This window comes from Equus przewalskii, chromosome 2 (assembly GCF_037783145.1).
Source record: "Equus przewalskii isolate Varuska chromosome 2, EquPr2, whole genome shotgun sequence".
In the NCBI taxonomy this organism is placed as follows: Eukaryota; Metazoa; Chordata; class Mammalia; order Perissodactyla; family Equidae; genus Equus; species Equus przewalskii.
The window spans coordinates 11,813,423-11,839,685 of NC_091832.1; the positions used below are offsets into that span (position 1 = coordinate 11,813,423).

The window sequence follows — 26,263 nt, forward strand, 5'->3', positions numbered from 1 at the left end:
GCTTCCCTCTCCATCCTCAGCCCCTGACACTACCCCGCACCATCCTCAAGCCCCACCCAGACAGGCCCCCTGCTCCTCAGGGTTCAGGGCTCCCCCACCGGCTAGGTCCTGCAGCTCTAGGGGTGCTGTGCCTCTTCAGGACACCCTTCTCTCTTGCCCTCCTGGTGCATACTAGACCTGTGACTCAGCCGAAAAGTCTCCCTCCCAAGGGGCCTTCCTGGCCTCCCCAGGCTGAGCTAGGGACTCCTCCTCTGTACTCCCATAGTTCCTTCTTTCTTTATTTTTTTGAGGAAGATTAGCCCTGAGCTAACATCTGCCACCAATCCTCCTCTTTTTGCTGAGGAAGACTGGCCCTGAGCTGACATCCATGCCCATCTTCCTCTACTTTATATGTGGGACGCCTGCCACAGCATGGCTTGCCAAGCGGTGCCATGTCCGCACCCAGGATCCGAACCGATGAACCCCGGGCCACCAAAGCAGAACATGCGCACTTAACCGCTGTGCCACTGGGCCGGCCCCGATACTTCTCTATTTTTTGAATCCCACATCACCCTGTGTCGTAACTGTCTTGAGAGCAGGGACCAGGTCTTCCTTACTTGCTTCTATGTACCCAGCACCCAGCACAGGGCCAGGCATACAGCAGATGCTCAATAAGTGCTGAGTGGACGAGTGATTCGAACTGCAGGGTTACTAGGGCCAGGGAAGATGTGTTCCATGGGGCTGAGGTATGTAGGAGGCACGTGGTGGCTCAGGTCTGGGAGGGAGCAGTGGGAGATTTGGGAGACATTTGATCTGCCAGCCCCTCCGAGGGAGGCGGGAAGGCAGGGTGAAGGGGGGTGCTCCCCACCCTAATCCTCAGCCCCACTGGGGAGAGAAGAATGTGTCTCCTAGCGACCTGGGAAACGGGGAGGTCAGGGTCCGCCCCTGGGAAGCCCAGCAGGCAGCTCCCTGCACCCTATTCAGTCCTGCTGGGGTTCTCCTACCAGGAAATCCCCAGAGGGGACTCTCACTGCCCCCAAACCCCAGCCCCAAGCTTGTACCACCCCTCTCGCTCAGGAGGCCTGTGCAGACGCTCTGGAAGCCCAGGGAAGGGCGGTGGAGGCTGAGTAGGGGCTGTCCTCTTTTTCTTGAAATGCAGCAGAGTGGACCAAGATTTCACAGCGAGACGAACTTCTTAGTTGTGTACTTTTTCTGCACTTATTGCCTATATACTCAGTCTCAAAGTCTCCCTCTGTCTCTTGCTCATGCACAAGCACACACACACACATACACAAATGCAAACAGACCCTTAGGAATTCGTGGCACAGGTTCTCATATCTACATATAGACTCATAGGCTATAACACACACACACACACACACACATGTGCGCCTCACCCTGAGCTGGAAGGACCCACATAAATCTGTAATCCATCCTGCCACCCATAGCAGAAATCCCTTCTTCATCCTGTGCTTGCTCATCTCTGAGGACAAAGAGCTCACTCCCTCCAGAGGCCACCATCCCATTGGAGAACAGCTCTGACTTTAGATCCAAATGTGCCTTCCTGTCCCTCCCCTTTGGCCCTAGCTCACTTGCTCTTCCCCACAGAATCCCCTGCCCCTCTCCATCCTACAGACCCATCGCCCAGGCTACCCTGAATACCCGAGGTGTCCTGCCACAGGCTGCCCTGCCACATGTGCCTGGGTGAGGTCCAAGCAGCTGAGAGGAGATAGAACCCTTCCCCACCCTGGTCCCCCTGCTCCCCATGACCACTCCAGAGTGGCACACCAGCCATAGATCGGTAAGGGCCATGGAGTGAGCTACGAGGCCGGCGTGGGAGTGGCCAATCATGAGTCAGGCCTGCCTCCTCCCCCACCGGCCACAGTGCTTGACAGGCAGTGAGCAGACCTCGAGACAGCTCCTACTCAGCACACTGCGGGCATCTCTGGGAATGAAGCTGGACCGAGCACTGTGCTGCCAGATTCTCTTTTATTAGCCAAGTAGGACAGAGAACAGGTCACAACGTCACAGGAAGTCAGACAGACAGACGGACAGATACACGGGACAGGGTGTCATGCTGTACTACGCAGGGGTTGGGGCAGGGGAGAAGGAGGTGTGAGTCTTGTTTTTTCAACTAACAGAATAAATAAATACGGTACACAGTGTTTTTGCCACAGCTGGCACGACTTCTAAGCACAAATGGTCACAAAACAGCTGGTTTGGAAAGCAGTCTGTATGGCCGGCTGGCTGCAGAGTCCGAGTGGGAGCCCAGGCTCCTGGGCATGCTCTGGGGAAGTGAGGAAGCAGGGAAATGGAGACCTCAGATAGGAGGGAGAGGGAAGGAGCGAGGCTTTCCTGGAAGGGACAGTCAGAGCCTCAGGGTGACCAGCAGGCCCAGCTAGGCTTCAGGTTCAGCCTCAGGTATGGTGGGCCCACCCCAAGCCCACACCCTCTGCTCCCATAGGAGATGCCAGGCACACCCTCCTCTTGCTCTCTAGCTGCTCTCAGTAACTGAGGCTGGTCCCCTAAGAGAGGCTGAGATCCGCCCAGCGGGTGGGGACCCCATATACTTTCCTTGCCTTCTCTGGGCTGGTGCAATTGGGTCAATTAAATGAGGAAGTGTTGACAGAGCTGAGGGAAGTGGGGCTGAGCCTGAGGTGGGCCTGGCTCCAGCCATGACTCTGGGACAGACTTGCCTTTTAGGAGGACAAAGGAGGCTTCCTGGAGGAGGTGGTGAGGTCTGGAGCTGTTGGATTCCAAGGCCCAGTAACAGTCATTTGCATCCAGGGACATGCAGAAAGCTTCAGTCCCCAGGCCTGGTCTAGATGAGATTGTTTTAGTTTCAGAAGCAGACCTTTCTGGAGCTGATCCCAGAGGACAAACCAAAAATCACTTCTGTCTCTTACAGTCTCCACCACCCTCCCGTCCCCCTGCCTAAGTCTCTCCTTCTCTGATGCTCTTGTGGCTGTTGGACTCACCTTCCAAATCCCAGATACCAGATCCCGGTTCACCTGATCCCCCTGTTCAGAAACCCTCACCTGCTTATCTAGGTAAGGTCTTTAGCCTGAACTCAAGGCCCTCAGCCTCCCTCTCATGAGGCCTGCCACCCCTTCCCCATTGTCCACTTAATCTCACTCCATTGCTATGTTCAAATAGTTTTCCTGGCCCAGGTTACTATCTCCCTCACTTTTTTCCCATCTAAAGCCTTCTCCATCTGCCCCAACCTAGATGGACCTCCAAAGATGATGGGCATCCACGGCTCTGCAAACCAATCCTACCGGAGCGCCAATAGACCCCCCTCTCTTAGCACCGGGAAGGGAGACAAGCCTTAGGAATCTTTACCCAGTTTTCAGATGCAACTTCTCTAAGCAAAGGGTGGAAGGTTCAGTGGTGAGCCACAGAGGGTTGGGGATCATGATCCGGAATCTGTGCAAGCCATCCCCCTCCCCCTGCCCTGAAGGCCTGAGACCATGTGAAGACATGGAGATGGATGACCACAGAGGCTGGCACTGGAACTCAAGAAAAGCAAGATCAAATCCAGATTGTCTCAGCTAGAAAGGACCCATTATACTTATTAGGAAACTGAGGCCCAGAGACTGTGGCCATGCCCTCGGAGAGGCTTGTGTGAGCAACACCCACTGCTCCACAGCAAGGCAAGGGTAATTTTCTAATTCATACATTGTGCTTTTGAGAACCTTTTTGTGGTGGTTGTTAGTTTAACTAAAAACTTCTGCCCTGCAAGGTTGTGAACACAGACATGCAGAATGTTAGAGCTGGACAGGATGTCACAGGCCATCTAATCCAGATGGGGAAACGGGCCCAGAGAGGCTTTGGGCTGACTCAAGGTCACACCGCTTTGAAAGGGATTCTGCTGAGCTGGATCCCTGGCCATAAGCAAGAACACATCCTGCTGTACCCGTGACTAGCTGGACAGAAGCCTCTCCTTCAACAGGTGGCCCTAGGACAGGACACCGACAGAAGCCCGAGACTCCACAGTGCTGCCTGTCGCCCTCACTGGGATCAGGAGCTGGAGTTCAACCTTCCTTCCTGGTTCAAGGCGGGCCTGCAACAGACACTCCCTGTTGGACCGGGAGGCCAGCTGCGGGAGAGGAGCACCTGCTGCTCTGCCCTGAAGAGCACCGCTCCCCTGCTGCCTCCCGCACCAGAGAGAGGGCTGGAGCCCTGTGGTCCATCCTGGATGCACGCTGGCAGCAGGCCCCATCCTGGAGGTCTTACAGGCAGGGTGCTGCCATCCACTGCCTGCCCCATCCGACTCCTGCCTCCCCTCCCCTGGCCTCACAGCTGAGAAGAGAGAAAAGAGAATGTGTCCACCACACCTTCTAGAGGCCAGGCCAGGGCAGGGTGGGTGGGGGACAAGTGCCACCTCCTGCCTGCAGCTCCAGTGGCCACAGGGTCTCCAGCCAGGACCTTATCACTTCTCTTGAGTATGGAAAGGGACAAATTCAGAGAGAGGGTACCGGTGCGGGGAGGAGACAGGCAGGCAGAGAAGAAGCAGGAGAGGGACAGCAAGAAGCAAAATTACTAAAACTAAAAAGCCACAACCCCAAACAAAACATTGCTTGGGAATTGACGACACTAACACAACCAGCACCAAAGAAAGCAAGCTGAGGCAGGGAGAAGAGACATGGGGGAAAGATCCAGAGTGGGGAAGACAGAGGCCAGGGAGAGAGGGGCAGGAAACAGGATAGAGGCAGGGAGAGGGAGGTCAGGGAAGAAGGGAAGGGGAGAGAGAGACAGAGAGAAGGGAGAGCCAGAGTGAGAGGCAGAAGCTGCGGTGGAGGCCAGGGCGGCAGTGGAAAAGGAGCGGGGCAGGGGCCTGGGACAGGCTGGGGCCTGAAAATATAGCTTTATATATGTATAGTTATATCTCACATTCCACACAGCAACTTACTAGGGGCAGACCAGACGGGGAGGGAGGGAAAGGAGGGGAGGAGGTGACACGGAGGTGGGGATCTAGCCGGTGAGAGCCTCTCACTCCCCTGTGGAAAGCCTGGCCCCCTCCAGCCACTCCCCTCCTCCCCATCAGCCTCCTGGGGATCCAAGCAGGGCCATGCAGAGGATGTGCAGGTGTGGGCCTCCCCTAGGGCTAGGGCTCTGGGGAGGGCATGGGGGCAGGACTCCAGGCCCAGGATCCCTGGGCTCATAGGGTTAACTCCTTGAGAGCCGGCTGGGGATAACCATGGGCTGGGAGGGTGGCCCCAAGACCCCTGGCTGGGCTGGAGGCCAGCAGTCAGTTGGGCAGTGTATCGAGTCCCAGAGAGGCCGCGTGCTGCTTGGCCCGAAGCCGCAGGTTCTCGATGCTCGTGGTTTTACTGTTCAGGGCAGCCGAGGCAGGTGCCAGGCCTGCTGGGGGCGCAGGCAGCAGTGGGGCCCCCCACACACCCTGGTGGGCAGCGGCGGCTGCTGACAGGGACTGGTAATAGGACTGGCAGTGCAGTGAGCCCAGCGGGGCCATGTTGACGCCCAGGTAGGGCACGGCGGCGGCGGCAGCGGCAGCAGCGGGGGCCGGGCCCCCCACTTCGAAGGATGAGTAGTGCACCAGGTTGTTGGTGGCCGCCATGTGCTGGCGGAATTGCTCCTGCAGACGGAAGAGGCTCAGCGGGGATGAGGAGTAAGAGTGGGAGGGGCCCAGGAGGCCGCCCCCAGGGGCTGCAGGAGCCAGGGCCAGGCTGCCTGGGGAATCTGCAAGCAGAAAATCAGGTACCAAGGACTCAGGACAAGGGCAGTGGCTCGCCAGCAGGGGCCCCCTCAGCCTTCCCATCCCCTTGGCACTGCAGACAAAACAGGCTTTGGCTGAAACCATATCCACCCATCTCAGCCAGGGCAGCCCCTGAAGCATCCCTCAGAATCCTGGGAGGGAGGGTTCCTGCAGGAGCCCCAGGGACCCTGCCAAAGCCCCCATTTCTGACTTCCTGGGGAGACCCCTTGCCTTTCCAAGGGCTCTCTGCTCCCCATCCCCTCTCTAGTCCATGGCTCCCATCCTCCTCCAGCTCTCAGCCCCATCCCCTCCCTGCCCGGGCTCAGGGTTTATGTCTGAGATATGCCTCATGCCACAGCTCTGTTCCTGCAAAAACACAGCTCCGAGTCTCTGCTGCGTGTGGGAACCTCTGGTATCGGTATTTAGGCACTGATACGTCTGTACCAGTGGTTAAAATACTGGAATATTTCCATAATGGTTGATGAATAGCCTTTGCCCTGAGCTCCCCAAGTACCCCTCCCCTGCCAGCCAGCCCCAGAACCCCCAAAACCTTCCCAGGATTCACCATCTAACAAATGACCACCTGGCCAGGCCTGCTATGGCGAAGTCCTTTGTAATGGGTCATGTCTGACTGCCGTGTGTTAACGGCTGACTCTACCCCCTGCTCTGACCCTCCTCGCATACCCAAGCCCCTGTCCCTCTGGACCTGGCCATCCCCTGGGTTGGGCCACAGGACCCATAGCACCTGCCAAGCCTCACCTGCCTTGGGGCTGCCCCTCTTGCAGCCCAGCCCCTTGCTCTCAGCCCCAGGGCTCTTCTCAGTTTTGGGATCCTCGGCCCCTGCCCGGGGGTCCTCCTCCCGGTCCAGCTGGTCCTCGGGGGCTGACTCACTGGCCGATTGCTCAGACAGGCTCAGGTGAAGCTCAGCTGGGGGGTCGCCACTGTGCAGGCTGGGGGGCTGGTCTGTCTCCAGCTGGGTGTCTGGGGTTGGGGCCTCGGTCTTGCCTTCCCCATGGGAGCCCTCAGCCTCCTTCTGCTTCTGGAGCTGCTCCTTCTGCAGGCTGCGCTGCTTTTTCCGGAACTTAGCCCTGCGGTTCTTGAACCACACCTGCAGGCAGGGAGAGGAGCAGGAGGAGCAGCAAGAAGAGAAGTGGAGTTGTGGAGCTTGGTGCGCCGGGAGGGGATGGACAGGGTAACACTGCCCCCACCACTCCAGGAAACACACACCCCGGTCCCTTCCCAAACTTCCCTCCTCTCACTGATGGCATTCGTGGAGACATCAGTTGCACTTTGGCACTGACGGCTGAAATGCTGGCTCCTGAACAATGGGAAGCCAAGATGGGCTGGTGCTTGTCTGCAAGGCCTAATTAGAGGAGCAGGGCCCTACCTGCACCCGGGCCTCAGGCAGGTTGGTGCACATGGCCAGCCTCTCACGCATCACCACGTCTGGGTAGTGGGTCTTCTGGAAGGTCTTTTCCAGGGCCTCGAGCTGCTGAGCCGTGAACGCGGTGCGGCTGCGACGCTGTTTGCGATGCTGGGAGCCATAGCGGGCCTCCAAGATGATGTCTTGAAATGTACAGCCGTTGGAGGGCAAGGAGAGGGGGCCCATTTAATTAAGCGAAATAGGTTTCGAATTTTACCCTGTTCTGACCCACTGCAGACACCCAGACTCCAGCCAGAGCTGGACCCTGGCCCTTTCCCTTTGGAAATCACCCGTCCCCTCCCCACATGGCTGGATTATCAAGATCTCTTCATCTCTTCATTCGCCATCAGGACCACAGAGATCTAAATCATCTCCATGAACACCTGTTAGGAATGTGATTAAGGGGGGGGTCTTCCTTATTTGGTTTGGGGGTGGGTGGGTAGGTGGGTAGGCATTGCCCTATGATTCTTAAAGTCCTAGGGTACTATGAATATAACATTCTGAGGTTATATGATGCTAATAATCTCTAAATCCATGTCACAAAGGTTCTAATATCCTATGAGCCTTAGACTCTGGATGCCAACAGAATACTGGCCCCTGACCGTGAGAAGCCAGGCTGTGAGCTGGGACTTATCTGCAAGGTCTAGTCAGAAGAGGTCTGACTGGGTAGACAGAAGTCATTGGCACTTGATTCTATGTCCTCTGGGGATGAATCTCCTCATCCGGATTGGCCCGTGAGTCTCTGATGGCAGGACCTGAGGCTCCTGCTCTTCTGTCTCCGCAACAGAAAGCCTGGCTCTGGCAGGGCCCTCAGAGCACAGGAAAGGCTTGTTGCATCCAGTCTTGACCCTTCTGGCTGCTTCCTCAAGGAGGAAAGAACAAAGAGGCCAGGTGCGAACGACCACAAGCTTGGAGGGGAGACAGGGCTGGTGGGTCATTGATTCCACGGTCCTGCCCACATGCCAGTAACATGGAACCACCCTGGACAGACGCCTACCCAGGGCTAGTGTCTAGCCTCCAGCCCTTCTGCTTGACTAGCCCCTAGAGGATGGACAGTAACCTCTCTCTCCCTGCCTCCCCTCACCCATAAGTGGATCCTGGACTGTCTATGCAGAAGGGAAGCCGAGCTGCCTCAGCCTCTGCATAGTCTATGTCAGACTCCAGGGACAGAGAATCATCCACAACACTCTAGACGAGGAAGGAGGCAACTGGGTGTCTAGGAAACCTCAGACTGTGGGCTGCTGCCTCTTCCATTTACAGAGGGAGCCCTGAACCCCTTATGACGGGCGCTGATCCCAGCCCAGACTGAGCCCCGAGCTCACGCTGGTCACCCTGGAGCAGGAGGGAGTGGGGACCCCTGTCAGCCGAAGCCTGGTTGAGGGAGCAGCAGCTTAGTGTCCTGCTGCTGGCTCCAGGGCCCGGAGAGGGGTGGTCCCAGGGGAGGCCGGGCTGCATCATCAGCTGCACCTCCTGCTAGAAGGCAGGGCCTCCGTACAAAGGCCCACCCAGAACTCATGTCCCTCCTTCTTCAGAATTAGAGAACTGGGGTGGAGTGCTGAATATTCCAGTGCCTCTGCCCCAGCCAGCAGAAGTAAGCATTCCATCCCTGACTCCTCTCTGGGTCAAGAATACGGTCAGGAGCTGGTGTCACCACCAGGCTGAGCCCATGGGATGCACTCCAAACCAGAGAAGCAGCCGTAGCCGGGGCAGGACTGTACCTGCATTCCCACACTAGTTCCCCCAAGCTGATCTACAGAAGGTGACCGAGGCCTCAGTTTTACCCACCGAGCCCTGCCCAGAGGCCTGGCAGGGTCTAAAGGAGTGGGAGAAGCTGCTCCACCCTCCCTTCCAGGCCGGCACCTCCACCCAGGCAGGGTCCTCATACCCCAAATCACGTTTGTGCCTTTGCTCACACTAGTCCACTCCTTGTCCTTTTAAGGCCTGGCTCTTCCTCCACAGCCTCCAGGAAGCCCCCTCTGACTACACCAGCAGATGATGCTGCTCTGAGCTGCCCCACCACTATCCTGGCCACATTTCTCCTGCTGTGCCCTCACATGGGTTTATGGGCACCTGGTCTCCCTGGGTGTGCCCTGAAGTCCTCTGAGGACAGCCTGGCACAGGTTCACCAGCTTCTCAAGGTTTGGCCCGGGACAGGATGGGGTGGGTGGCATCACCTCCCAGGAAACCACACTCCCCACTTATGCCATCAAGTCCCTCCCACACCCACGGGGAGGCTGCTGTGGCAGAGCCACAATGAACCAGGAGTGGGGGGACCTGGCTGCAGCCCCCTCATGGACACCTACCTTGGGACTTGGGTGATACGACCTCTGAGCACCTACCAGTCCCTGCTGAATACTTCGCATATGTTATCTCAAGTAACCCCCAAACCATCCTATGGGGTGGGCACTGCCATTGCTCCCTGTTTATAAAGGGGGAAATTGAGGCACAGCGAAGAGAGGTGAGTGGGCAGCCCCTGCAGTGACTGCAAGTCTGTGACTTCGAAGCCCATATTTTTAGCCATAATGTCACATTCCAATCCCCTGCCCCACCCCTGCCTCGATTTAACCTGAGCCTCAGTTTCCTTGTTCACAAGATGGAGATAAGAACCTCTCCTTCTCGAGGTTGAATGGTTTGCTGCACAGAGCCTGCCACGGGGCCTGGCACATAAGTGGTGTTCATAACGTGGGAGCCATTACTATTTATATGACTCCCCATGCCTAAAATAGCCTTTCCTGGGCACTCCCACAACTTCCTAGCTGTAATACCCTGGGCTAGTCCCTTACCCTCCTACTCAGTCTCTTCGTCTGCGAGATAGGCCAATGGACCCCCCACACACACACACAGAGCTGTTAGGGAAATTTGAAGGCACAGGGCAGCTCCAGTGCCCAGCACAGTGCTGGCAAACAAGGGCTGCTCCAGATAGTCACCCAGAGATTTGAACTGACATTTCTCTGTGTTGCTAAGTGACCTGGGTACTTTGCCAAAGCTCCCTCCTATCTTAGTGTTCCAGAGCCACCTCCCCAAGACCTCTCCTGCCCCCCTCCCCCCGAGCCTCCATAATCCTGTCCCCAGGGGCCCATCCCCACGGCCCTTACCAGCCAGGCGCTCAGCCAGCGTAAGCGCATGCACCGACGGCCGGTAGTCGGGGGCGTGCTGGGCCTGCTGGGCCGCCTGCTGGTGCAGGTTGTACATGGCACTGAGCGAATTCATGGCGTGCAGCGAGTAGCCGTTCACCCCGTAGTGCTGCATCGCGGCATGCGCCTGCAGACAGGGCAGAGGGAGAGGGGACAGGAGGCAGGGCGTCACACTCTACCCTGGGGGAGACACTGCCCCCGGCCCAGATCTTGGATGCCCACCTCACCCCCAGAGCTTCTGCCTCCCCATCAGAAAGTGGCCTGTCTTGCCCACAGCTCAGAGTGTGAGGGTTCCTGCATTTACTCATTCATTCACCGACTCATTCACAGGTTCACTCAGCGGGACTTGTGAAGGGTTTAATGCAGCTCCGCTCTGGAGTCACACTGCCTGGGCTGGAATCCCAACTCTGCCACTTAGGAGCTTTGTGGCTTTGGGCAAGTCATATCACTTCTCTGGCCCTCAGTTTCTCCATCTGCAAAATGGGGTTAATAATAGTCTTATCTCTGGGGCTGTTGCAAGGGTTAAGAAAAGCCTTTCAATAGGGCCTGGCACATGGTATGTGCTCAAAAATGTCGGTCATTGGGAATGTCAATCCACTGGCTGCTTTATGCATCATCTCTTCACTTAGTCACCCAGGCACCTGCTCATTTATCCATTCATCAATTCACTCACACGCTTATTACTAATCCAACAAACCCCCACTGAGGCCCACGTGGGGCCAAGTCCAGAGCTAGGTTAGGGACACTGAGGCATTCACGCTGATCAGATAGTGGATTAAAACCCTAATGTTCTGCACAGACATAAGAACACTATTGTCATGACTGTTCTACATTCACTGCCATTACCTCCCTCTATTCTCACCATATTCCCAAGCAGCAAGAAGGCCAAGAACAATGAACCCCATTTACAGATGAGTCTACTGAGGCTTAAAGAGCTGGGACACATTGAGGCCACACAGCCAATCCTGCCCCGCCTGCATTGCTTCAGCCTCATTCTTTGTGGTCAATTCATCAGAGAACACAGCCCTCCCACTGAGATGGCTCAGAGCAGCGCGAGGCTGCCAGGGTCCCGTCAGCCTCAGGTCTCCTCCAGACCCTCACAGTCCTCTGAGCACCCACCACGTATCGACCTGAAATGTCATTTTTAGAATGTTGTCCCATGTTTGCAGGAAACACACATGTGTTTCCCGGGTGTGGGAGTGGGAAGGGGAAGTTCGGGGCAATGGCAGGTCCATTTGATAAGAGAAAGAACGTGCCCAGGTGTTTCAGCTCCCCACCCTCACTGAAATAGACACAGGCTATACGTAACCAAACAGCCACAGAGCGCGCACACACATATGCAGACAAGCACACGTGTTTCATGCACAAACGCACATACGCAGACATTCTCTGCAAGACATTCACAGAAGCAGTCACATTCACACACAAACTCATCCACATTCACAAATTCAATGTCATTATTCCCACAGTTCCACACACAGACACTCTCACAGATGTCTATCCATGCAGCAGATATACCTCCACACAAACATTATACTCACACACGTTCGTATATCACACATATTCATTCGACAAACATGCATTAAGCACCCACCTACTAAGTACCAAACAAAGTCCTTGCCTTCATACAATGTACATTCCAAGGGAGGAGGGCTATAAAACAAGACATAAATATGTATAATGAGTGTTCTGAAGAAAAATAAGGCAGAAGAGGAGAATAACAAGAGGAAAAGAGGTTATTTTAGAACGTGTGGTCCTGAAAGGGCTCTCTGGGATCTGAAGTAAGCCATGCGAGGCTCTGGGGGAAAGGCTTTCCAGGCAGAAGGAACAGCAAGGAGGAGAACAACAATGAACAAGCTTGGTATGTGTGTGGAACAGCAAGAAAACCAGGGTAGCTGGAGCACAGAGAGGGAGGGAGCGAGTGGGGGAGGTGACGTTGGTGGGAGAGGAGGGGCCAGATCCTGGGGGGCTTCATGGCGCACTGTGAGGAGTCTGCGTTTTATCCAGAGTGAAATGGAAGCTCCTGGAGGGTCTTGGACGGGGGGAGTAACATGATAGGATTTGTAGTTAAAAGCTCACTTTGACTGCTGTGTGGAGAACAGACCACAGAGTGTCGAGCAAAGGCCAGGCCACTGCAGAAGGCCTGGCCACCAGGCGCCTTCCAGTAGGGTGGCAGGGGTGGAGGTGGTGGGAAGGGTCAGGTTCAGGACACAGTTTGAAGGTAGGGTCGACATGATTGCTGATGGGTTAGTTATGAGATGTGAGGAAAAGAGGGCAAAAAAGGATGACTCAGGCTTTTGGCCTGAGCAACCGAGTGAAGATGGATCTTTTCCTGAATCAGGAGCCCTGGAGGAGAAGCGGGTGTGCGGATGGGGGACTGGAAATCAAGGTTTTTGGGAGACATGGTAAGTGTGAGATATGGATCCGACTTCCAAGCAAGAATGCTGAACTGGCAGTTGGATGTACGAGTCAACAGCTGAGGGCTGGGTTTACAGATTTCTGAGTCGGCATTCACACATGACACCTACCAACAACAGTCACCCACAGAAGCCCACTCTGCACCATAAACACGGCCCCAAAAGCAGACACCTAAGAGAAGAGAATGATAGACATGCAACACCAAGTGCTTAACCTTTAGCATAACAGAATGTACTGTTAACAAAGCTAAAAGGGAAATAACAAACCTGGAAAAATATCTACCATGTATACGCCATAGCAAAATTGATAGAATAAATAGCACAAATAAAAACAAAAGAGAATATCCATAATATATAAAGAGCTCTTATATAGAAACAAAAAGGATGGTCTCCTTGATAAAAGATGGGCTAAGTAAATGAGGAGACAACGTCTCACGGAAGAAACACAAATAGCCGTCTGACAGAGGACAAAAAGCTCAGCCTTACTTGTAACCAAAAAAATAAAAATAGAAACAGTAAGATACCATTTTTCACCAATCAGGTTAGCAAATAGGAAGAAAGATGATTACCCAGGGTTATCTAGGGGAGTGGAAAATGGTCCTTCTCCTACCTCTCTGACAAAAGAGCTCTTTAGTCCCTGCACCAACAGCCTTTAGAGAGAGCGTCATTTGACTCAACAATTCCATTTCCAGAAATTTATCCTTCAAGGATGCAGAGATATGTGTACAGGAATATTTACCACAGCTCTGCTTACAAGGGCAAACAACTGGAAACCTCACTGTCCATCGCGAGTTCAGTAAACGAGGGGACAGTCGTGCCCGCAACGGAATACAGCGCCACGGTTTAAAACAATGATGCGCATCTGTATGTGCTGATGCTCACAATATATTGTTGAGTGGGAGAAATAGGTACAGTATGCATGATGTGATCCCATCTTTGTAATGGATGTATAAATATGCATAGAAAAAAGTCTGGATGGTCGTACCCTGAAATATTAACAGAGGTTATCTCTAGGAGATAGCACACGGGATTACAGGCGATTTTCACATTCATATTCTTTCTTTCTTTCCTGTTTTGAGGACAGAGATGGGGAGGGTTATCTTTGTGTTCCAATGGATGAGGCCAGGCTCCAAAATGTGTCACAAGCTCCAGGTGGGGAAGAGAGAACAGAGTAGAAGTAATTTTATCCATCCCTTCCCCTCACCTGCTGGGCTGGATCCCCCTCCCCCACCAAACTCAGAGACTTTTTTGCTTAAAAGCTCGCTGCTGTTAATGTGGTAACTGACATTTTAACTGACTTAATAATTGCTGATCTCCCAGTTTTTGATGCATGACAAGTCTTTATTAACGGAAGCCAGGAGAGGCACCCCCCTCAGCCCCACAACTGCCCCAGCCCATGGGCCCTCTAAAGGTCTCCAAGACCTTCCCAGTGTGGCCCCCGGCCCCTCCTCCAGCCCGAGGCCCTCCCCTCCCCAGCATGGCACTATCAGATTACCTGCCACTCCCTCTTGCCTTTGCCCCTGCAGGGCTCTCCTCAAACACCTTTCCCTTTCTCCTCCTTTGCCTGACAAATTCTCCTCTCCATCAAGGCCTAGTTCAACTGACACCCCCTAGGAAATAGGGCCTTCCCCAACTTGTCCCTAAGAAGGCATCTGTCCCCTCTCCCGGCTCCGGATAACGAAGCTCAGGTCATAGAAATGATGATGACAACAACAACAAGAATAATACTAGCTACCATTTACTGAACACACAGAGCCCTAGTTCACCACACAACACACCTCAGGTGGATTTTCTAAATTCCAGCACCTGGATCAAAGTAGGGTGATGACACTTCCATCTCCCCAATTAGACTGAGCTCCATGAGGGCAGAGAGTGTATCTCACGCATTTCTGGACTCCTCAGCCCAGCCCAAATCACTGGCACTGGTAGAGAGGCAGGATCAGGAGATGAGGGTCAGATGAATGAATTAATAACAACAACAATTTATTAAGTGCCTCAGAGACATCAGACGTCTCCATCAATCCTCCCAACAGCCCTAGGAGGTAAGGACTATTATCATGCCCATCTCTCAGATGCGGAAATGGAAGGTGAGAAAGATTGGATAATTTGTTAAAGGCCATGCAGCTAGGAAGTGGTGGAACAGGTTTCCACAGGTGAGGTTCTTCCCACCAGCTAGTGCTCCCTAACGCCAGTCACGCAGGCTCGTACTCCAGTACGTTTGTTCCCTGACTTCTAGCATCTCTGATCTGATCCAAGGCAATAGGAGGAGAGCAGAAAAAAAGCACATTTCCCCTGGTATGTGTGCTCATGTGTGCACATGTGTGTGTGCATGTGTGTTGTGGGATGAGGTTATGTGTGAGCCCAAATCCTCCCAGCTGGGGTCCTCTCTCCCCAGCCTCACACTCCTCTTCCTCACTCCATGTGGACATCAGGGCTCCTCTGAGGCCACAGGGGGGCCCTTGCCTGTGGATGCTACTTACCATCCGAGCTGCACGCATGTGGTACCACACAGTCACATGTCAGCAGCTCACCTCAGTGTCCATGTGTGGCCATGTATGTGTGCAGCCTGATTGCAATCAGCCAATAATTGTGTGTGCATCTGTATTTATGTGGGTATCTGTGGTTATTTACATGTCTCTGTGGGTATGCATGTCTGTGGGCCTGTGTGTGTGTGTGTGTGTGTGTGACCAGAGGAACGTACACTACATAGTACCCTCAGAGGTCATGCGGCCCTGAACAGGGCTCTGAGAGAGAAATACAAAGAGAAAGAAAAAAAAAGCAAAGAGATGGAGTTGATGCAGAGACACAGAAAGACAGATTAATAAAAAAAAAAGTACAAAAAAAGAAAGATCAACATACAGAAAATAGGTTTGTCTTATCTATTTTTTGTTTCTGCAACACCTAGTACAAAACCTTGTACCCAGTCAGCACTTAGTAAATAATAAATGTTGGATGGATGAGAAAGAACACAGGCTAAGAGATGGAGAGGGAGGCAGGGCCACGACAGCCCAGTACGGTCCTCGGGACAGAGTGGACACTCAGAGCCCCAGTCCCACCACCTCCTCTCTCCCCAGGACTACAAGCCTGGATTTTGGGGGAACCCTGCTCAGTGGACCCTTCTCCAGCAACAGGGGCAGCCCAGACCTGCCCCCTGTGGTCCTCAGCCAGGCCCAGCAGCTGGAACCCCATCCACACCCAGTTCTGAGTGCTGTGGGTCCTACAGAGAGGCCAAGAGCCACCCAGGCTGAAGTCCTGCAGGGCCCACAGGAGCCTCTACACAGGGCCCTGCACCCCTGGCCCCAGGCGGGGCCCGCCGTGGGCTCAGCCCACTGCACACTCCAAACAGAATCAATTATATATTTAAAAGGTGCCGCCCCGCAATTCCTGGCAAGTCAGGAGAGCCATCCATCACGGCGAGGCCGCGTTTCACAAGCTGTCGAATTGTGCTTACATTGGTTAAAAGAATCTTTATATTTCATTAAGCAAGCAGATCGGCGGATCTCCCGCCACAGGCGCCATATAGATGGCTTTAATTTTCCAAATCTGCAAATGCATCCGTTATGTCCCCGCGTCGCTGCTGGCTGCGGCCTAATGCCCAGCCAATCGAAGAATCAAGCAGAATTTTATTAGGGGGCATTTTTTATAAATTAACAGCAGCACTGCTGGGGAACCACACACAAGGCATCTTTGATTAAAAGGAAAGTGGGCTCTTCCTTTGGTCACACCTGGCTCGGCCACCCCACAGGCCTGCCCCATCTCTCTTTCTTCGTTTCTAAACTTTTAATCCTCCCTCAGTTTCTTCTCATTCCATCACAGTGGGGAACAAGGCAGAACAACTTTGCTTAAAGGAAAGGAAAGAAAGCAGGAGGGGGAGGAACCAGCACTCTCTGAGCAACTTGCCTCCTCCGTGCCCCGCACGAGACACACATTACACACATTATCTCACGACAGTGATGGCAACCTTTTACTGAACACTTACCACGGACCAAGCCCTCGTCTGCTCACTCTAGCAAGCTTCAACACAAGCCTATTAGGTAGGAATTATTATCCCCATTACATGAACGAGAAAACTGAGACTCAGGGAGGTAAAGGCCCCACAGTTAGTAACTGGTAGAGGCAGGACAGGAACCCCGCGTTGCCGAGGATCTATCCGGTATTTATTTCTAGAGTATGGCCCAGAGACAAGACCTGGTGAGGACTAGCCCTGGGTATCAATGGCAGTGGGAGGGATGGAAGGTAGACTGCTGCCATGGACTTCCTTCTCTGAACAATGCTGCTGCCCCTTCAGCCCTGGGTTCCCTGGTGACCCTCTGGGGGAAGGAGCCCCTGCAGCTGTCCCTCCTACCTAACGGTTTGGAGAGCAAAAGCATTTTCATTCAGCAGGCAGAAGAACATGCGTACACAACCCCAGGAGCACCAGGCCAGGGCTCCTGCCCCAACCACATGCTGCTGTGTGACCTTGGCCAGGGTCCCACCATCTCTGACCTCTTCTGATAAAACACTGACCCAATGGCTGCCCCAGGAAAGAGAAAAATCTTGGTCTTGAGAAGTGTGTAACCCAAGGCTGGCCAGCCACCTGGGGGAGGCTGAGGAGGAGAGATGCCTTCATGTGTGTGCACGCACATGTGTGTGTTGGGGGGCAGCTGAACGAGAAGACCTAGAAGTCTTCCAGCTATGAGCTAGTGGGTCCAAGATTTTCAGAGAAGCTGTGTGCCTGGCTCATGCCAGATATTCAACTATGGAACCTCATTAATTTCTTACCTCAGCTCTATGAGGGAGACCCTATTATCATCTCCACTTTACAGATTAGGAACTGAGGCTCAAGGAAGGTGAGTCACCCTTGGCTGATTTCTTTGGGAACTGGGAAAGCTGAGGCCCCTCCCAATAAGTACCCCTATTCCCACATCTTTCCTTAGTCCTGAGTTGCCAGGAATCAGCAGTGGGAGCAGATGATGTAAGGGGTACCCAGACCTCTGCCCTGCCCTGACCAAGGACCCTGCCAGCACAAAGTCTGGGGGAAGACTTGAGATGAGGAGATCCCCAGCTGCTCTCTCTCAGGTGCTGTTTATTTTACAGAAGCTCCAAGAACCCCAGATCCATTCTCAGGTCACTGTTGACCCCTCCAAGCTCCCCAAAACTCCACTGTCAGTATCAGGCCCTCAAAGGTGCAAAGCCCAGGAACCAGCCTCTTGCCCCTCTTGCCAGGGGCCAGATTCCTCCCAGCCATGCCCCTCAGAGGGGTGGGCCAGGGCACCAACAATTCAGTGATTCAATGTGGCCAGCAAGGCCACAGGGAATGGCCAAGGACACATTCCAAAGACACGTCACGGCTAATGGCCCCAAACACGGCATCACTTGCTTCTGGGTATCTAAGAGCTGGGGCATCTGGGACACATTCTCCTCCCTCAGACTCTCGTGCTCCTGGGTTGCAAACCTCTGCCCCACTGCTCCCATCAGAGCACATTTAAACCTGTTTCCATCTCTCCCATTTAAAACAAATGAACTCATCTCACAGACCGGTTATCTTTGGTCCCTTCAAATCCAAATTTCTTGAAAGGCATTTCCAAATTCATCATCTCCACTTCCTCTCCTCCTGCTCACTCCTCACCCACTGCACCACCACCCTCCCACCCACCACTGAAACACAGCTCTCTGAAGTCACCATGTTGCTGCCTCCTCCTCTGGGAACCCTGTCTCTCCACCAGCATTACCTGGAGAACTCCTGATCCCTCACTCTAGACTTAAGCACCCCCTTCTCCAGGAAGCCTCCCCAGATAGCCCAGGCTGAGTCAAGCGACTTCTCTGAACTCCTATCACAGCATAACCTCACCAAATTATAGTTGCCCATTTGGCTGCCCGTTACCTGAGCTATAATAAATACTATTTTTACCAACCATCCTGATAGAGACCTGACAGGGAGCATCTCTTTTAATCCTCACAGCAATCTCATCATTCCCATTTGACTGATAAGGAAGCTGAGACCTAGAAAGGTAAAGCCACTTGCCTAAAGCCACCCAGCTAAGCAGTTTAGCCAGGATGGAATCAGAAAGTCTAACTCCAAAGTGAGAACTCAGAGCTCACCAAGAGCCCTCAGCCTCACCAGTCCGGAGCTCCGGTAGGGCAGGGTCTGGCTCCAGAGCCAGTACTCAGTGCCCAGCACAGGAGACATTAGACACTCACTCCACAAGTAAAGGTGGAGCCACTATTTGTCAGGCAATGGACTTTGGGGTAGTGTAATAACTTCCAGCTCCAGAGGCTCAGATTCTCGAGAAATGCAGACAGATGCCCTGGATGAGGGGAGACCAGCTCCGGGAGATGTGACAAGGGCAGCAGAGCCCAGAAGCGAGCGAGCCAAGGCCCAGAGTCTCCTCCTCACCCTGCCTGCCCTGTCCTCGCCCAGCAGGGAAGACCCCCCGTCCCCACTAGAAGCCAAGCCACCTCCTAGCCATAGCTGCAGCCCTAACCTTGCCACACACTGAGCCCTGACCCTGTCACACACAAAGCCCTGGCCTCTGCTCTCACCCATGCCCCAGTGGCATTTGATAAAGGCATCACGACCCCTACATTGCTACCATTAACTTCACACTGCCTGCTCCTTGTGGGGAGGGAATGGGCTGTTGGTGAGGTCCAGAATCGCCAGCATTCCCCTTCCAGCTCAGCTGAGGTCCCCCAGAGGGGTCATGGAGTGGGAGCCAAGGACCTCAGACAGGTGGGCTTTAGGTTGTGCGGCTTTACAAGGGTCAGATCAGATGGAGTGCTGGACTCCGGTACCTGGAGCTCTTCAGTTCCTCAAAGGAGATTCTCACCTCCTTTGTTGGGGAGGGGAGAAGGAAAGGGGGAGGGGCAGCGGGGAGCCCTCCAGGGTCAGGCTGGGTCTCAGGACAGACCCGCCTGCGGCCCCCTTGATGAGCCCAGGGCTTAGTTCCCTACACAAACTGTTATCCATTAACATCCAATTATCCCTCGGTCCGAGCCATTAATTATAAATCAGCCGCTAATTGGGGTAATTAGCCCCCCGCAGGCTAATGGGCTGAGACTGAAGGAAGCCCTCCGCCCGCCGACCTCGGGTTTTCCGAGGTGCTTAATGTTGGGGGGTGCAAAGAAAGCAGGCGGCTGGAGTTAATGTTTTTTCTTCCAGGTTGTGAAATGTGGCAGCGGGAGGGAGAGAAGATGAGAGAGGCCAGTTTCTGTTGTTTTCTCTCGAATCCCATCCAGCATCCGCTTTTGAGGGCAGGCAGGCACCGGGGGAGGCCTGACCGCAGGCCCTGAGAGTAGAACTGTTGGGTAATTGCTTGATTCTCCGCCTCCTTTCCAGCGTAGATGTTGCTAGAGCGCTGGAGTCAAAGACTGAGGAGGCTTGGACGGAGGCAGGGTGGAGCAGGGGACAGGGTCGGCCACCAGCACGTTCCTGGCCTCTCACCCAGCGCGAAGGGGGCGGCCAGGAGTCCCGCAGGGGCCAGCTGGGCCGCTCCGGGCTGGTCCTGACCCAGGCAGGGACGGGACCTCGGAAGCAGGGACTTCAGGGTCCCTGCGGAGCCGCTGCTCCAGGCCCAGAGGTGGGCCTCGGACGGCTGGAGGAGCTCTGGGAGCGTCTGGGGTGCCGGCTCGAGAGCCGGTTCCTGCCCTGTGTTGCGTGCGCGCGCGCGGGGCCAGACGTACGGATAGACAGAGGGCCGCAAACAAACCCCTACCGGATAGAGCTGCGGAGGCAGGAAGGGCCTGCGAGACCCATGTGCTCCAGTGACTCTGGGGCACAATGAAGCAGCGCCCGCAGGGCGGCAGACTGGCCGCAAGGAATCACCCGGTCTGGGAAGTGCGCTCCGGCCTGGCGACCGAGGATTCAGGGACTCTTCCCTTTGCCGATACCGGAAACCTGGCTCAAGTCCGAAGGACAGTGGGGGCCAGAGCTGAGATCCCAGGTCTGTGCGAGCTGGGATGTCCGGCCATCTGGCGGCACTGGGCTGAGTCAAATCAGTTGTCCGAAGAATGGACGGGTGACTACACGGAAAGTGAGATCGATGGATGGCGGGAGGGCCCAGCTCAGTGCCCTTCTTACCAAAAGGGAAACTGAGGTGCAGGGAGGAGGAATGACTCGCCCAAGGTCAGAGATGAGGAGTACTCAGTGCAGGACAAATGTCCAGACCGGACCACAAGCTCCGCTCGAAGCTCACCCGCCCCCCAGCACCCCTCCCTACCCCGCCCGCCCGCTTGGTAATGGGCTTTGGCGGGCGGCAGCGGCGTCGCCCGAGGCCTTGATTAGATATTTATTGCTGTCATTTACATGGGCACCGTGGGGCGGCCGAGCGGGACGTGGGGAAGGGGCGGGGGAGAGGGATGGGAACGTGGCGGGAGGTGGGGGCTGGCTCCTCAAGGACCAGAGACCCGGCAGCGGGAGTGAGCAGCGAGGCCCCGGGAGAGCGGCGGGAATAGGGAGCACAGAGGCCGGGTTGAGCTGTAGACGCACGCCGGCCCTCCAGCTCCGGGGCGAGCGCGGGAGGTGCGGCTGTTGCGCCTCCGAGCGCTGCCCTGGGGGTGTCTGCGCGTGTTATGCGTGACTGTCCGAGTGAGTTTAACCTGGGTGTATATAACTGTGTCTATCAGAGGGATTTGTGAATGTCCGTCCAGCAGATCTGCCTGTGTGCCTCTATGTGTGTGTACGTGCCTCTACACGTGTGGCTTCTCCCCGGGTGTGTCTGAGTACCCAAAGCCCAGGTGACTCTAATTCATGCCGTTGGAATCTGTGTGGCTGTCAGCATGTGTGTCTGTGTGTGTCCCTGTGTGTGTGTGAATCTGGACAGCCCCAAAATGTGCGTGTGTCTGTGTGTGCGCGCGTGCGCGCGCGCAGGATTAGCTTCAGAGATGGGAGCTGTGCCGTCGGTCAGGCTCTCCCCCTTTGCCCCAGGGCGGTCTGAGTGAGTGCTCCAATCGCCAAACCCGATCGGGCATCTCCCAGAACCCAGGCTTCGGGGAAGCTGGAGCGGAGGGCTGTGGGCGATCCCGCGTTTTAGGCCCGACCTGGCCAGTACTGTTGACCAAGCGTCATCTGAAAACTTTGTTTCCTGCTTAAGATCCGCTAGGCAGTCTGTGAGTAGGTCCGCGCGGCTCGGGTCCCCAATGCGAGCTTTGTTTGTATCGCAGCAGAGAAACGGCTCCAATTTCGCGACTACACGGGATCGCGCGTGTGAAAGTGGTGGGGCCGGGGTGCAGTGGTCCCCCAGACACTCACCCATCGCCCTTGAAGCTGACCCGCGAGCCCGCCTTGGGGCGGAGCCAATACCGAGTCCCGGAGCGCTGCCTTCGTGGTTGCCTTCGCCCGGGGCGGGTTTCCTCTCCTCTGAACTGTGTTCCGATTTCCACGCGGGGTCTGTGCGGCCCGCCGCAGCCAGGTTCCGTAGCCCTAGCCGGAGTCCCGGCCCATACGGTCTGCGGGGGTGGGGGAAGGCGTTTACCCCCATCCTGAGTAGCGATTCTCCGCTTCTTGTCCAAAAACTGTGTCTACCCCGGCCACAGAGGAGAGAAATTTGAGCCAATTATCCGGATAATTTGCTCTCACTAGGCAGCAAATTCGATTCTTTTTCTGACCGCCTACACACGCATTAGAATTGCTGGTTTGCAGAGAGGGGAGGTAGGGAATTAATTCAGCGATCCTTAGGTCTGAATGCCTTTCCCTTTTGGGGGAGGACTGGGGATGCGGCGAAGGGAAACACGAATCCCCGCAAAATTGAAAACACTCCACCCTACCTAACACTAATAGGCGACAGGACCTCCTAGGAAGATGCTGGGCCCGGCCAACCCGCCTGCATCGCACAGGATCCCGAGCTCCAGGGAGAGGAACAGACACCCGCCACCCTGCCCTCGCGGCAGCGAACTGGGAACTTGAACAATTTCCAAGGCTGTGGCGCAAATAACCTCCGCCGTGAGAACAGCCTCTTTCCCCAAAGGGCCCATAGAGTCAGTAACGCCCTCCCCTCTCCCCGACGTCCTTAAACCTGGGCCGCCTCAGAAAACCAGCAGCGGCCCGGCCGGCCCAGGGCCTCTGCAGACTTTTCTAAAACGAAAATGACCGTCCCGTGCCCCGGGCGGAACCGGCCCTGAGGCTGCGCCCGACGCTCCGCAGGTTCCCTGCTTCGGGGGATTCCAAACATGGAAAGAGGGCGGAAAGGCCGTGGATCCCGGCCTCCCCCGACTCCCCCATCCGGGACCCCCTCATCGGACAAATCACAAGCCTGAGGAGCCCGCCCCCACCACACACGGGAATCCAGGAAAAGTTCGGGTCCCAGACTGGGGCGAATGTGGAGGGGAGGTTCCGCTCAGGCCCCCCGTGCGCACCACGAGGGCTGCAGCGGCCCCTGCGCAGAGTCCGGGAACTTGTGACAAGGGAGAAAGTTCAGCCGGCGGTGTCCGGGAAATCGCCTGTTCCCGTTCAGGACCGGGTCACGGCCGCCCCCCCCCCCGGGTGGAGGCACAGAGAGGGGAGACCCAGCCGTTCCCCCGGCCCCTCGACCGCTCCACCCGACGCACCGCGAGAGGCGCTCCAGGGGCTGGCCCCAGCCTGCGGTTCCCCGCCGGAGCTCACCCAACCCACGCCAGCCGAGGCCTCGGAAGGCACAACGAATTCCTGGGGACTAGGCCCGCTGCGCCCCAAACACCCACCTGGGGGACCCTAGCCCGAGACCGCGTTTACGAGGACAGAGACTGACCGAGCGTCGGAACACCCCCAACTGGAGAATTCGTGCAGAATCGCAATCCCGAGAGAAAAGGCGCACTCTCCCGCTGCGGAGACTGAGCGGGAGCCGCGCGGGCGGGACCAGAGCCGGATCCCGGGCAGTGTCGCGAGCACCACCGGGCTCGCGGCGCAGCGCGGACGCGGACGCGGAAGCTGGGGAGGCGTCGGCGGCCCCTGCGCTCCCCCGGAGCAGACCTGGGCTGCTGGCCGCGCCCCCTCCCCAGCCCCAGCCCCGGGCTCCGCGTCGCCCCGGGCCGCATCTGCTCCGCATTACCCCAGCCACCTCCTCCCCACCCCCTCCAAACTGAGAAGGATTTGTCTCCGCTTAATATCCAAACCTTTTTGTATTTATTTTTTTTCAGGGGCGAAGTAATATCTTCCAAATGAGGCAAAACCGTGACGGATCCCAAGCGTTCTCCGCGGGTGCCTGCGTCTCCGCGGGCCCAGCTTCCGTCTCCGCCTCGGCGCATTTCTGCCCGCGGCTCTCTTCTCTCTTTCTGCCTCGGAATTTCGAGTTTTGCGCTCTTTCTGTCTCCTCGGATTGCTCGCTCGCTCTGACTCCGTTTTCAGCCCTGGGTATCACTCCGTCCGTCTCACCCCGGGTGTCTCCCTCTATCTAAACCTGACTGTCTCTCTGGCCTTCCCCTCCGCGTCCTCTGTCCCTGCGCCGTCTGTCTGTCTATCTCCAAGTCCCTGGCCCAGGCAAACTTTCCGGTCCTCCTAGCGGGTCAGGACTGCAGGACCACAAGAGGGGAGGCAGTCCCCAGAGCTCTCTGCCCGCGTCCTCCCCGCCCCAGCACCCCTCCCTGCTCGGCCCCGCCGGCCCCGGCCGCTCGCACCTGGTCGCCCGGACCCGCACCGCCGCCGCCGCTGCCGTCTACGCGCGCCACCGCCCGGGCTGGAGTTTTAAACAGCATTTCCCGGGCGCCTGGCGCGAGCCCACAAGCTCCCTAATGGCCCCGGTGGCTGCCAATCACGCGTCGCTCCCGCCCCCGCCCCGCCCCGCCAGTGCTGCAGAGCTGCACTCAACCTAGGCTGCCGGGGTCTGACCGTCGGTGGGTCTGCGGGCTCGGCCAGCGTCCGTCACCTGCTCTGAATCTCCGTTTCTCGGTCTCCCGACCCCGGGATCTCTGCTTCTCTCGGGTGTGGGGAAGCTGCCGGTTGAGAAACCTTCCCCTCCTGAGGACTCCTCCGCGGCTAGGGGTTTAGTACTAGGGTCAGCAGCGATGGCGTGGCTGACACTTAGCACTAGTGTCAGCAGCGGCCCTGACTCCCACCCCCACCGTCCGTCCAAGATTGGTCCCGAGCTGCGCACACACCCAACACTCTCTCTCTCTCTCTCTCTCTCTCTCCCTCCCCCTACCACTCCCACACCACCCTCGCACCACCACACCACCCCACAACCCGCAATCAGAACTCACCGCCCACACACTCGGCCCATACACAGGATGGCGCTCCTAGCAGCCGGTCATCTGGCAGCTGGGGCTGCAGAAGTGGGACTCAGCTTCACAGGCAGCACAGGCACCTGTCTCACGGGAGACAGACAGAGGGTGCCTGGCCCACATGGGGAAAAACCTGGGCCCAGGGCCCTCCTGTTCCGGCCAGTACCCCACTCCCTCCAGGCAGGACCAGTTCACAGGAAGAAGAAAGACTTCTAGAGCTGGATCTGAGGCCAGGTGCTGATGGAGGCCAGCCTCCTGAAAGGCGTGTCCGAGGTGTGTGCCAGAGGGACGGATTAGTGCCCATGCTGCTGGCAATGCTAGAGTGGCCAGTGACTGTACTGAGGCTCTCTGTGTGTGGCTGTGTGGAGGTGGCTGGAGAGGCACTTGACCAAGTGTGTTTAGGGTGTGAAGTGTGTGTGGTGTGTGTCCCTGTATGGCTGGGATTCTGTGAAGCCTGCCATTGGCCACAGTGACAGCAACTGTAAGTCTCATGTGGAGTGTGTCCTTGTGACCGGTGCTGCCATGACCACAAGTCCATGTGTAACTGTGGAGCCTCATATGGCTGTAAGTTCTTTTTGTGTGTATAACCAATCCTTGTGCAATTGTGAGTTCAAGCATGGTTGTGAATCCAGGTGGCTGGGTGCAGAATGGACACAGGGTGGGCACATGGTCTGACACTTGGGGCTGGAGCAGCTGGACCCTGGTTCTGGCATTCCCTCTGGTCTGTAAGTGACGCTCCTGGGTCTAGCTCCTAGGAGCTGGGCTGTTTGCTTAGGAGCAAAGGCATGAAGCAAAGGAGGTGTTGGCTGGCCGATGCTGCCAGCAGATTTTAGAGTCCTGGCCTGGGTGGAGGAGGTCAGGAATTTTGGCCTGGGCGGGACAGAAAGGGCCACAGACAGATTTGAGGGTGATCCCCAGGAGAGTGAGGGGCTGAGCGCCTGGTGGGGGGGGAGGCAGGAGCCGTGGGCCTCAGAAAGGAGGGGAGAGGAGGGGCGGTAAGAGGATTAGGCTGCTCAGACCCTTCTCTCCCACCAGGATCCCCCACCCCCACCCCAAAGCTCCAGAAAAGATTTCTTCTGCCAAAGAAAAACCGTTTAGGCTCCATTTAAAGGGACAAGAAAGGGGGAGGCAGGGGCTTTAAATAACCTTTTAATTTCCCTTCAGGGATCTGGCCTTGTGAGGGAGGAGAGGGGAGGGGAAGGAAGGGAAGGGGAGCAAACGCTGACTCTGGCTTAGACAGTCGGACAGCGGCCAGGTGCTCACACTCCGGAGAAATGGTGGGAAGGACACTGTGCCCCACACGGCTGCCCTCCACACACAAACAAAGGCACACAGATCATCCTTGAGAAAACTGTAACCCCCTACGCACACTGACAGTCGTTCAGTCACACACAGACATGGATGCAGGTGCACAAACGGAGGG

The 26,263-nt window shown here is 56.1% G+C and overlaps 1 protein-coding gene across 2 annotated transcripts; it reads right to left on the reverse strand.

Annotated features, from left to right (window-relative positions):
• Nucleotides 1-1,949: 1,949 nt before the first annotated feature.
• Nucleotides 1,950-24,273, reverse strand: DMBX1 (diencephalon/mesencephalon homeobox 1). Of its 2 annotated transcripts, XR_011532745.1 has the most exons (6): nt 24,238-24,273; nt 10,217-10,382; nt 7,086-7,264; nt 6,458-6,806; nt 2,676-5,682; nt 1,950-2,266 (listed from the first exon to the last, which is right to left on the reverse strand). XR_011532745.1 is itself a non-coding variant. In XM_070593123.1 (5 exons), exons 2-5 carry the CDS (start codon nt 10,368-10,370, stop codon nt 5,231-5,233), a joined length of 1,134 nt encoding a protein of 377 aa, XP_070449224.1. In that variant the 5' UTR covers nt 10,371-10,382; nt 24,238-24,273; the 3' UTR covers nt 1,950-5,230. The 2 variants fall into 2 exon arrangements, 1 of the variants encoding a protein (XP_070449224.1); XM_070593123.1 differs by having other exon boundaries at nt 1,950-5,682.
• Between the last annotated feature and the right edge of the window lie 1,990 nt (nt 24,274-26,263).